A 12119-nucleotide genomic window follows, 5' to 3' on the forward strand; every position below is an offset into this window, starting at 1 on the left:
TTCTTATTTCTTGTATTACGTCAGCACCCAGCAGCCTCAACCAAGACTGGGGTCCCATCGTGCAAGACAATGTATGTATTCGTAGTAAGATCATGCTTTTTCTCTAAGTCCCCAATTCATGAAAGCACTTAAGCACATGCTTAACTATAAACCCATGCTTAAATCCTATTCACATCAATGGAATTTAGCCACGTGCTTACGTACTTTTCTGAACAAGAATGCTCTCCGCAATCTGGACCTAAATCCTGTTTATTTGCAGGTTTCTCAGAGCTTCATTGTAGTACAAATCCTATAGATAGAAGTATTTATTAATTGGCTGGCCTGAAAATGACTACATGCTCCTCGTGCCTACCACCACATAGCATGAGCTGTTACAGAAAGGGAACAGTCTTGATGCATCTTAAAGAGTGGAAAAAACATATCCACTTCATTCTCCTTCCAATAACATTCCACAGTCAAATCTGCTTACTGAGTAGCCATCTCACTTGGCCAAGCGCACCCTGGCTGAACTTTGTAACACGTTACCACATTCTCCCTCCAAAACTGCCTTGCCTTGAAAGAATTTTATGGAGGGCTCCAAAGCACTGAGCAATGCAGCTGAAAGAGAAACTGGGCATTTCTAATGAGACGCCATTTAACGTGATGTGGAACAAAAGCCGAGATCTCCTCTAGAGGGTTTATAAGTATTTTACAATATACTTTCAGGCACACCAGTCTACAAACAGATGTGTACTCTGCTCTCTGCAAAGCCCTCTCTTTTTTCAGTCACCAAATCTGTCAGCACGGTGCCTACTGATTAAAATAAATCTTCCTTCTAATGAAAAGAAATCCTGATCCTGAGCTCACTTATGCTGCTATAAATCAGGAGCAGCTCGAGCAGAGTCAGTGGTGTTATAACAGTTTAAAATGGTGCCAGAGAACAGAGAGTCAGGCTTCCATTACTTTTAAATGTGGTAGTTCATTTTCACATCTTGTTTTCATCTGTATTTACCGTCTTTCTCTAAAAACCAGAGTAACTCAGCTGTGCTTCAGAATGACCTCTGCTGAAGACTGCAAAGCCACAAATTTTTCCAGCGCTGGTGGCTAGTTGGGACGCACAGAGGCAGATAATGTTAATTCACAATTAGAAGCATGGCTTGTGGGGGGAGGAATGTGGAGGTGGAGAGAGAGGTGTCATTCTCGCCTTTTGGGGCCACCCAGCTCACTGATACAGACTGATCCTCCTAGATGAGGGAAGTTTAAAGCCATCCCTGGCTTATAAGCATTCTGACATGTGATCTGAGAAACTAGAGACTTCAGGATGTAACTCTGGGAAGGAATTTTCTGTATTTGTACAACACCTGGCATAGTGGGGTCCTGGACCATGAAAGGGGCTCCAAGGTGCTACAATAATATACTACAGTAGTTACCAGAACTGGGTACAGCAGACAAGATAAAAACAAGATACAGACGGAGGTGTGAGACAAATCCTAACACCTCGCTTTGGCATTTTGCTAGAAGCCACATGGTTTAGGAATGCAAGGCTGGAAGCTGGAACTCCTGACTTCTCTGCCTACTTCTGTAAGGATCTGGGGACTAGAACCCAGGCCTGCAGAGCCCGGGACAGCTGATATTCCCACGCTGCCAACAGGATGCCATGCAGAGACACAGCCGGGGATCACTGTGGAGAGTAGGCGCCGTAAGAAGTACCATCCAAGAGACTCAGCGTGATGGTACCTTATGGCCCTCTGACTGGCCAAGCATCCTATTTAACCCCAGGAAGTTGTCTAGGCAGTCACACAGATTTTGGCCTGTTGCAATGCCAGACTTTGTCTGATCTCCGGTCTCCAACTCCAGCCTGACTCTGATCCTGACACTTCCTTACAGGACCTGGGTCTTGCGATTCCTCCAAATCCTACTTGATGACTACTGTCCCTGGTGGGACCTGAGCCCAGCTGTGACTGCTAAGTCAAACTGCCCTAGTCCCTTACATTGTGGAGCTATAGGCCTAAAGAATACTTTGTATTTCTATAGCACACGGCAAACATAACTTAGTCGTGTTTCACAACCCCTTTTGCAGATGGGAGAAAAGGAGCCACAGAAAGGTTAATGACCCGCCCAAGAGCACACAGCAAGGCAGCAACAGAATCAGAATACATACACAGGTGTCCTGATGGCCAAATCTCATGCTAGACTGGCCCACAATGTCCCCACTGAGGCCCAGATGTGGTTTGCACTTCTAAAGGGCTATGTACACCTCTGAAGTTGTCATCTGAAGAAGCCCAGAACACGGACAGATGATTCCAGGCTTCTTACTCAGAAAGGGTTGATTACATGCCTGCTTCATCAAGTGATGCAAACACTACTCTACTGATTCATTTACAGGGACCAGCATATGGATGCTGGAGAAAAGTTGATCTGCCAACATCTCCCTTGCAGCTTGTAATCTCATTGGCCAGTAATTTCGTTTCTACTGAAGAAAAACTTGTCTAGAACATCATTCTTTCTTAAAAATCAATAGTTGCTCAGCAGAGAACTGTACTAAATGGCACACAGTAATATGATGCAGTTACGAGTAACTGCTTTTCCCTTAGCAACGATTCTCTGTGATGAATCTAGGCAGAGCTACTGTAGAGTTCTCTTAGCTGGGATTGTCTTGCAGGCAGCATATCATTCCGATTAATCAGCTGTCTCAATTAAGAAAGGAGCCCACTAGGCCTTCATGTTTGTCACTGTGCCACTCATCATGGCCATTTGGTCCCTCACACTGGCAGTGAAGGTGAAATCTCAGATTCTTCTGACTCCAAAAACACAGGCGCCCGGCCAGCCATGGGAGAATTGCCATCAGCCAAAGCACTATAGGGCTTATAACATGCAGTTGAGCAGTTCTGGTTCTGTCTAATAGAAGGTTAAAAATAAAAGGATAAAAATAGTATTCTGAGAAATCAGAACAGCACAGAAATTCGGTGTGGATATGCCTTAGCAGTAGCAATGAATGAAAAACAAAATAGGGAACATTTCAATGAAATTGTTAGTGGAATTTGCACTCTCTTTTTCACACAACTACAGAGCTAGCTGAATTTTTTTTTCCAAAATCTCATATTTGGCAAGGGGTGGGGGGGAAAGAATCACAAAAACTTCCATGATACTTTTACCCGACCAGCTCGGGTTATTAGGTTATCTATTCCATCCCTCTGACAGGTTACAATATTCTCCCACGCATTGCCCAAGCAAGCTGTAATAAATTCAAACTATAGAGCTTTGACTACTTTCTTAGGGAGACTATTCCACATCCTAATGCATCTCACTGTCAGCAAGTCTTTCTTACATATCACTGTATTACTTTTAGTTACACTCTGTTGTGCCATCTTAAATAATTCCTCTTAGGTGTTTACATTATTCACATCTTTTTTGGTAGTCCCTCCCACCTCCTTAAACATCATCATCACTTAGCCAAATATCCTTATTTAACTTTTTCTGTTTTCCCCTAAAACTCCAGATGATCTCTATGTTCTCTATATGCAAATGAAGGCATGCGGGGCTGGTGATGCCGGTTCACTGTTGACCAACCCACTTTCTCTGCTGCTGCTGAGTTCCTTATGCCCTTTGAACTGCACAGAAACTTTATGTTTAACTTTTAAGCAGATGGAGAAAGAATCACTTTAGGTTGAACTATCCATATAAAACTGCTATATCACAAACTTTACACCACAGCCAAAGAGAACAACTCCATTAACACAAGGTTAAAAACTGCTCTGCAGCGCCACGCAGTGGTTTTGAGAGGAGTGCATTAGAAAGAAACCTGGGTTAGCCAATTGCTGGGGTATGTTTTTCTCAACGGGAAGCCGTTCCGTCAGCTGAAGTTTGTGCTAGGAATATCAGTGTAATTAATGTCAGACGCTGCCTTCAACAAGCACAACGGCCACTGCCGTGCTGCTCCTTCCTCCCAGGGATCATCCAGTTGGCCACTCTCGAGAGCAAGTATCAGGGGGTAGCCGTGTTGTTGTTTCTCTAGAGCAGTGGTTTTCAATCTTTTTTCATTCGTGGACCCCTAACAAATTTTGAATGGAGATGGAAATTTAACCTGTGGTCCACAGACGCCTATCATAAGAAGTCTTAAACTGAAAACTGACTGAACAGAATTCAACAGTAAATGTTGCACGGGCTTGGCACAGCACTTGACGCAGTGTGAGAAAGGGCACTAAATTGTGGGCTTCTGGGTTTTGACCTGTAGGTGGGGGTATTCACATACTTTGATCAAAAAAAAACAGAATGCCTTTTCTAGGATCTGAAACTTTATTTTCAGTCACCTTTCGCAGACCCCTTAGACATAGTCTGTGGACCCTCAGGTTGAAAACCACTGCTCTAGAGCTTTCAGAAAAACATCATGACCTTGTGTTTGCTTGTACCCAAGTCTCTGGAACATAATTTTTTAACTTAATTATCCTGTATGGGCTATTAGAAGCAAGTGTCTCTCATGGGTGATTTATTTTGTGATGGGGTATCACTGACATTCATTTTATCTGAAGTGTAAGGCACATTTGCAATCTAGCCCTCATTTGTGAGGTTAAGATGATCTGCATAGAACCCACATTGTGCTGAGATGGTCTTTCACACAGTGCTGTCTGTGAGACTATGTCTTGAGCTAACTGAGACCCTCGTGTGTGGATACCATGGTGATGGAATGTTATAAGATTAGGTACTCGATTAAACAGGCTGTTTGGCAGAAATGCAGATGGTGCCACCCTGAAGTTATAATTGAGGAACATTTGTTTCCATTGCTAATGAAAGGAAAAAATGGGCTAAAATGCCCATTGTCACAGCTTCAACTCCTGGAACTCCACCTCTTATTTGTTCAATTACAGCAGCAACTGCTTGTGCGCACTGGCTAGCACCAGCATCCTAAGTCTGTTTGTTTGATTCTATGTTCTATTTATTATGAGGTAATCAAAATGCCCATGTTGAATGCTAGGTAAATGTACAAACTTTACACAGAAAAAAATTATACACTGAGCAAACTGGGCCAGTGTTCAAAGATCCCAGAAGCCACAAATTGAAAAAAAATTTTCTTCCACCTCCTTCTCCTCAACAGATAGCCGGAGAGACTGCTAACACTTGGAGCATGATGTGAAGCCAGCAAATTCAGACTCTTGGGACCTCTCCCCTGGAAGGTCTCTAGCACCTTCACATGTAACCTAGGAGCTGCTATCTGAGTGCCTGAGCGAATTCCAGCTAGCAAAATACCATATAAGAGGGAAGCCCATGTATCTCAAAAGCTTGCGTCTTTCACCAACAGAAGTTGGTACAATAAAAGATATTACCTCGCCCACTTTGTCTCTCTAATATGAAAGGTAAGTCTACCTCTGAACTACCTGAGGATCAACCCATGTAAAGCTCTATTGATTAAAGCCTGCACTTTAAATCACGTTTGTTCCCCCTGTAAAGAAACTCCATGCACCCCTAATTAAGGTTTTAACCGGCAGTAATGTCTACTCATACATTTCTCACACTTTGCCATGTTCTTTCTCATAGAGAAGATCAGGCAGTTTCTTTAAAAAAATTTCAATGGCCTTTTGAATTTCTCTGTAAATTCTGAAGGAGAGTCCTTCTTTCGCACATTACCAGACTTGTTTAATTTCCAACACTGGGATGCAGCTTTTAAATCAGACCATTTCTTTTGTTCTTCAATAAACTTAACATGGTAAGAGTGGAGGTTATTTGCTTTTCTGAGTTTCTTTCCAGCTTCTGCAACAGATTTCAGATACCCTCCTACAAGCAATATAATCAGACACACTCTCATGCTCCTTGCTTGATCACATTCCCATGAATACTTCAACTGGCAAAGTAATTTCTCAGCCACAGATGACTTGGTAGGGGGCAAAGCCAGCAGGAGGCTGAGTGATATGAATGTAAGCCATCATAACAAATGGCAGTAACTCATCTCAGTCACACTCTCAGAGAAATATTGGATCAGATTCAGAGGTGAACTAAGGACTGCACATCTTGTCCCTGTTGCTAGCTTGATAGTCGACGTGCTATTCAACCTCTCAACGTACCCATCAGATTGTGGGCGAGAACAAGTTTGTTGTGTTTTAATTTCTACGTGAGCACACACTACCTGATTTTCAGAGCAGCTGAGCACCCACAGTTGAAGTCAATGAGATCTGTGGCTCCTCAACATCTTTGACAAGGATGGTCCAGTGGTTAAAATACGAGATTAGAACTCTGAAGATTTGATTCAAGACCCCGCTCTGCCACAGACTTCCTCTGTGAGCTTGGACAAGTCACTTAGTCTCTCTGTGCCTCAATTCTCCATCTAAATAATGGGATCATAGCATCTCCCTACCCCAAAAGGGGACTGCGAGGATAAGAGATCGTGAGTACCCAGATACTATGACAATAGGAAGTAGTTTTGACAGACTCCCATACTTATGATCTGACATTCTGTGTCTTCCTAGGTATGCCAAACATGAATATAAACTCCCAGACCAGGACTTTGCCACAGTCCCAGTTTCCTGGTTTGCAATGAATTTCTGCCCATGCAACATAATCTGGTATAGAATCATAGAATAGCAGGGTTGGAAGGGACCTCAGGAGGTCATCTAGTCCAACCCCCTGCTCAAAGCAGGACCAATTCCCAACTAAATCATCCCAGCCAGGGCTTTGTCAAGCCTGACCTTAAAAACCTTAAAGGAGATTCCACCCCTAGGTAACCCATTCCAGTGCTTCACCACCCTCCCAGTGAAAAAGTTATTCCTAATATCCAAACTAAATCTTCCCCCACTGCAACTTGAGACCATTACTCCTTGTTCTATCATCTGGTACCACTGAGAACAGTCTAGATCCATCCTCTTTGGAACCCCCTTTCAGGTAGTTGAAAGCAGCTATCAAATCCCTCCTCATTCTTCTCTTCTGTAGACTAAACAATCCCAGTTCCCTCAGTCTCTCCTCATAAGTCATGTGCTCCAGCCTCCTAATCATTTTTGTTGCCCTCCGCTGGACTCTTTCCAATTTTTCCACATCCTTCTTGTAGTGTGGGGCCCAAAACTGGACACAGTACTCCAAATGAGGCCTCACCAATGCCAAATAGAGGGGAATGATCACATCCCTCGATCTGCTGGCAATGCCGCTACTTATACAGCCCAAAATGCCATTAGCCTTCTTGGCAACAAGGGCACACTGTTGACTCATATCCAGCTTCTCGTCCACCGTAACCCCTAGGTCCTTTTCTGAAGAACTGATTCCTAGCCATTCGGTCCCTAGTCTGTAGCAGTGCATGAGATTCTTCCGTCCTAAGTGCAGGACTCTGCACTTGTCCTTGTTGAACCTCATCAGATTTCTTTTGGCCCAATCCTCTAATTTGTCTAGGTCCCTCTGTATCCTATCCCTAACCCTCCAGCCTATCTACCACTTCTCCCAGTTTAGTGTCATCTGCAAACTAGCTGAGAGTGCAGTCCATGCCATCCTCCAGGTCATTAATGAAGATATTGAACAAAACCAGCCCCAGGACCGACCCTTGGGGCACTCCGCTTGATACCGGCTGCCAACTAGACATGGAGCCATTGATCACTACCCGTTGAGCCCGATGATCTAGCCAGCTTTCTATCCACTTTATAGTCCATTCATCCAGCCCATACTTCTTTAACTTGCGGGCAAGAATACTGTGGGAGACTGTATCAAAAGCTTTGCTAAAGGCAAGGAATAACACGTCCACTGCTTTCCTCTCATCCACAAAGCCAGTTATCTCCTCATAGAAGGCAATTACGTTAGTTAGGTACGACTTGCCCTTGGTGAATCCATGCTGACTGTTCCTGATCACTTTCCTCTCCTCTAAGTGCTTCAGAATTGATTCCTTGAGGACCTGCTCCATGATTTTTCCAGGGACTGAGGTGAGGCTGACTGGCCTGTAGTTCCCCGGATCCTCCTCCTTCCCTTTTTTAAAGATGGGCACTACATTAGCCTTTTTCCAGTCATCCGGGACCTCCCCAGATTGCCATGAGTTTTCAAAGATAATAGCCAATGGCTCTGCAATCACAGCCGCTAACTCCTTTTGCACCGTCAGATGGTAGCACTTATTCATTTTATGGTTCGATGGCAGCCACACTCTGGATACAACTGAAGAGGCCCTGGGGCTGGAAGTGATGTTTCCCAAGTGGCACAGTTTGACAGCACTATTTGGAACTTTCTGCCAGCTACGCAGGTAAAAGCCTATATTCAGCCAAAAGTCTGCTCAGAGGCTGCTATCTGAGGTACTAAGCTACCAGGCTCCAGGGCTCTCCAGAGAGTTTCAATCAACTCAGGGTGCCAGACCTGCAGGCTAAGGATCTCCGAACTTATTTGCAATCTCAACCTTACAGAAATATGTGGAACTTAGGTAACTCTTCTGGGGCCTCCATCCAGACTCTAGGCCTTCAGCTTAGCTAGTACACAATCATTTTTTGTTCATACTTTACCAAGGCCCTGTGATCAGTGTTTGCTGGCATTGGGAGTACCCAGGTGCCATGCCACCTGTTTACCAGTGATCTGACCCCTCCAAAGGAGGCTTTTTTAATATATATCTTCTCCCCTTTGATACTCAGAAGCAGTTCTTTTGACCTGATCCAGAAAAAGCATTTCTAATTCATGTCCTGGTCTACCTTCCTTTAAAACATTGAGTTGCTTCTTTGCCAAACACTAATAGGCATATTCAGAACAGCTCTTAATCACTCCCCTACAAAGCACCCAGGCCTCCATCACTGTCAGCTGCACAGTCCTGGATCAAACGAAGGGCATCAGACCATATCACAGTGGCCAACAGTCTCACAAAACCAGGCCCTCTCTGCTTGCCAGTTTACAGCCCTTTAACAGGGCTCAGTCACTTCCTTACTACCAATGGCCTCTTCTGCAATGTCTGTTTATGGAAACAACTTCTGCGCTTCAGAGCCCATGTGAATTCCACAAGGGACAGACATTTTATAGCTCCTGCTGGAGCTGGCCATCCCCTGGGCAGGCTGAACAATGGAGACTTCTTGTCATGATGCTTTCTGGCTGCTTTTCCATAGCAGCACCTCAACTTGCTGCAAAAGGACAGTCTCCTTATAGATGCTTCTCACCATCCACAGTTCCAGCAGGCTATCTCCCCAGAGTGACATTCCCTGCAGCTTCCTTCTCGGGGAAGTTATAGGTTTCCCTTTGGGTTTCCCAGTCTTTCTGCATGTCTCCATTTGCACCATCCTTTTTTCGGCCAAGCTGCTACACTTCAGTTTGTAGCCATGCAGATTGTCTCACAGGGTCTCAACTATCCCCCTTTTAAAGCTTTTATTCTCCTCTAGTCAGCAAGTTCTTGTACAGTGCAAATGTTGGCTTTAGTCTGAGTTGGGTCTTTACAATCAACTCTCCTTAGCTGCTCCTGCCACTGCCCAACAGGTAATGAGATAACCTTGAGCTAGCACATCTCAAACGGCTCTGTCACATACTTGGTAGGGCAGTAAACGTCCTCCACAAAGCCCTTTATCCCCTTCCCCAGGTTACCCCTTCTGGACCAAAAGGCAGCAGGGCCATCACATGCGGACACTGAAGGTTGAAACAGTTGCTTTTAATTTACCACTCTCACTTTTCACCTCAGCCATCTAAAACACTACATGCATCTCTTGCCCATTCATTGAATTAGGAAATTTAGGTTGCCTCCTTCATAAAACCCATTTATTTTTGAGCAGCTAACTCGGGCTGTTCTGCCCAATCCATTCACCATCTGTATAACTCTGGCAGAAGAACAGTGTGTTCCAATCTGCCTATTCTTTGCTCCAGTATTTGGAATAACCTCTTCCCTGGCAGTCTTGCCGCTGCAACGCTTTTGTCTGTAATTACTTTTAACACAGACACGCATATCTCATTACGTGACACCAATCTGCAAGATGCTGCCACTGATTTGTTACCTATTACTCTTAGATTTCAGATTTTCTGGTTGTGGAAATATATTCTTAGTTAATAAAAGCAAAACATCCACAAGGAACGCTGCACAGCAGGGTTAAATTTGAACTCTGCCAACGGGGGAAAAGAGTTGAAAGTAAAAGACAATTGTTCCAGTTATGGCATTGCAGAGAGATGGGAGCCTTTTCAATAATGAACATGGTATAGCTAGAAAACTTGACTAGACAAACCACCGATAAATAAACCATAGGGCTCAATCCTGTATTGGCAGAGCGATGGACTACACTGGCCTACCAGAACTTTTCTAACATCTGTTATTCCCTGGGAGACAGCAGCTTCCTCTTTCATTTTAATTGCATTTCAGATGGTTTAAAAAAAGTCATGATTTCAATTCTTTACAATTATATTGAGATTCTAAAATCCCTCTATAATTACAGCCCTCTCTTTGAGAGACAGACAGGCAGACAATCTACCCTGAAGCCAGTAACCTGCAGGGAAAGAGCTTGAACTGCAATTCTGGTCTAATTACAAGATTATCTTTACCTTGCTCCCACAACGAGCTGATTCCTGTTGGCATCCAGTGCGAGCTGAGAAAAGTCTTGTACACCTGGATAGGTGAAATTCGACACCCAGGGTTTCAGATCTGCAAAGAAAATGAAAAAGCAGAAAACAATGACACTGCTCCAGAAACCGAGAGTTCACCCGGACAGCCACTAATGGTTTTCCTACCGAGTATTTGTCAGGGGAAGGATAATTAATAATCTTTTAAAAGTGCTTCTGTTTATTCTGAGCAGAATCTGCAAAAGCTGCATAATAATGGGAGGTTGTCTCAGCAGTTATTTTCACATCCATGATGCTCAAAGATTGAGTGTCAGCATTATCTCTGAACAGACATCATGATGGCTTGGTTTATTAGTTTATTTTAAAGTCTATGTGCCAAATTCAGAACTGGTATTAGTGGTGCAATTTCACTGAAGCACCATCCAGGGTAGAAAGGCTGGTCTAGTGGATAGGACACTAGACTGGTACTCAAGAGACCTGGGACCAATTCCTAGCTCCATCACATATTTCCTGTGTGACCTTAGGCAAGTCATTTATTCTACCCTCTTCTGGAGTTTCCCCATCAGTGACATGAGGATAGAACTTCCCTACATCAACAGGGGTGTTGTTGTGGGGTGCTGTGGTGATGTGAGCCATATAGTGCCCAGACAGAATTCTTCACCAGGCTTGAATATGGCCCTATAAGATTTATGTATCTTATTTATCTAGCTTGGATTTGCCATGCTAGGCACTTCCTCAAATTGCAAACACACAAAAGTTAGATTCTAAGCAACGGAACTGGCCATCCTCAGATGGTCAAAACTCCCACTGAAGTAAACAGGAGACCCATGAGAGTCACATCAGTTAACACACTAACATCTATTGAAAGATCCAGGGGAAAATGTTTGTGATATAATAAAAAATAGTATTTTTTAAAAAAAAAAAGCCCAGTTCCACGGCAGTTCTTAGATGTAACGTGAAGGCATTTATAGATTTTGAAGGCCAGAAGGACCCATTAGATCATTTACTTTGATGTCCTGTATACAATGCAGGCCATAGAATTTCACTGTACTGAGCCCAAAAACTTGAGCTTGGCTAAAACATATCTTCCAGAAAGGCATTCAGTCTTGATCTGAAGATATCACGATATGGCATATCCAGCAATCCCTTGGTTAGTTTATTGCAGTGGTTAATCACCCTCAATGTTAAAAATGGGTGCCTTGTTTCTAGTTTGAATAAATTCAAACATCCAGGGTAGCAGAGGCAAAAATAAGAACCATACCACTACCTCTCTAGTCCTTCTATAACCAGAGAACCAAAAACTGTGTTCCCATTAGGTGCTGACCATAGGCGCAGACTTTGTGATTTGCCAGGGGGGGTATTCGACCTCCCAGCTCCAACCCAAGCCCCGCCTCCACTTCATCCCTTCCCAAGGCCCCACCCCGCCCTGCCTCTTCCCACCCCTGCTCCAACCCCCTGCCCTCACTCCGCCCCCTCCCCCCAGCATCTCCTGCATGGCTGAACAGCTGATCGTGGCAGGCGGGAGGCGCTGGGAGGGATGGGGAGGCAGTGATCGGAGGCTGAGCACCCACAATTTTTTTCCCCCATGGGTGCTCCAGCCCCAGAGCACCCATGGAGTTGGCACCTATGGTGCTGACAGTAGGGCTGGTCAGAAATTTTCTGATGAATTC

At 44.2% G+C, this 12119-nt stretch overlaps 1 protein-coding gene across 2 annotated transcripts in view; it reads right to left on the reverse strand.

Moving 5' to 3' along the window:
• SEMA5B (semaphorin 5B) overlaps positions 1–12119 on the reverse strand; it is a 349785-nt gene that overhangs the window by 136947 nt on the left and 200719 nt on the right. For both annotated transcript variants that reach the window (XM_034785184.1, XM_034785185.1), the window contains exon 4: positions 10432–10531. In XM_034785184.1, the coding sequence (XP_034641075.1) occupies positions 10432–10531 (100 nt within the window). The remainder of the gene's footprint in view (positions 1–10431; positions 10532–12119) is intronic.

The sequence above is a fragment of the Trachemys scripta genome, chromosome 11 (genome assembly GCF_013100865.1).
Source record: "Trachemys scripta elegans isolate TJP31775 chromosome 11, CAS_Tse_1.0, whole genome shotgun sequence".
Classification (NCBI taxonomy): domain Eukaryota; kingdom Metazoa; phylum Chordata; order Testudines; family Emydidae; genus Trachemys; species Trachemys scripta.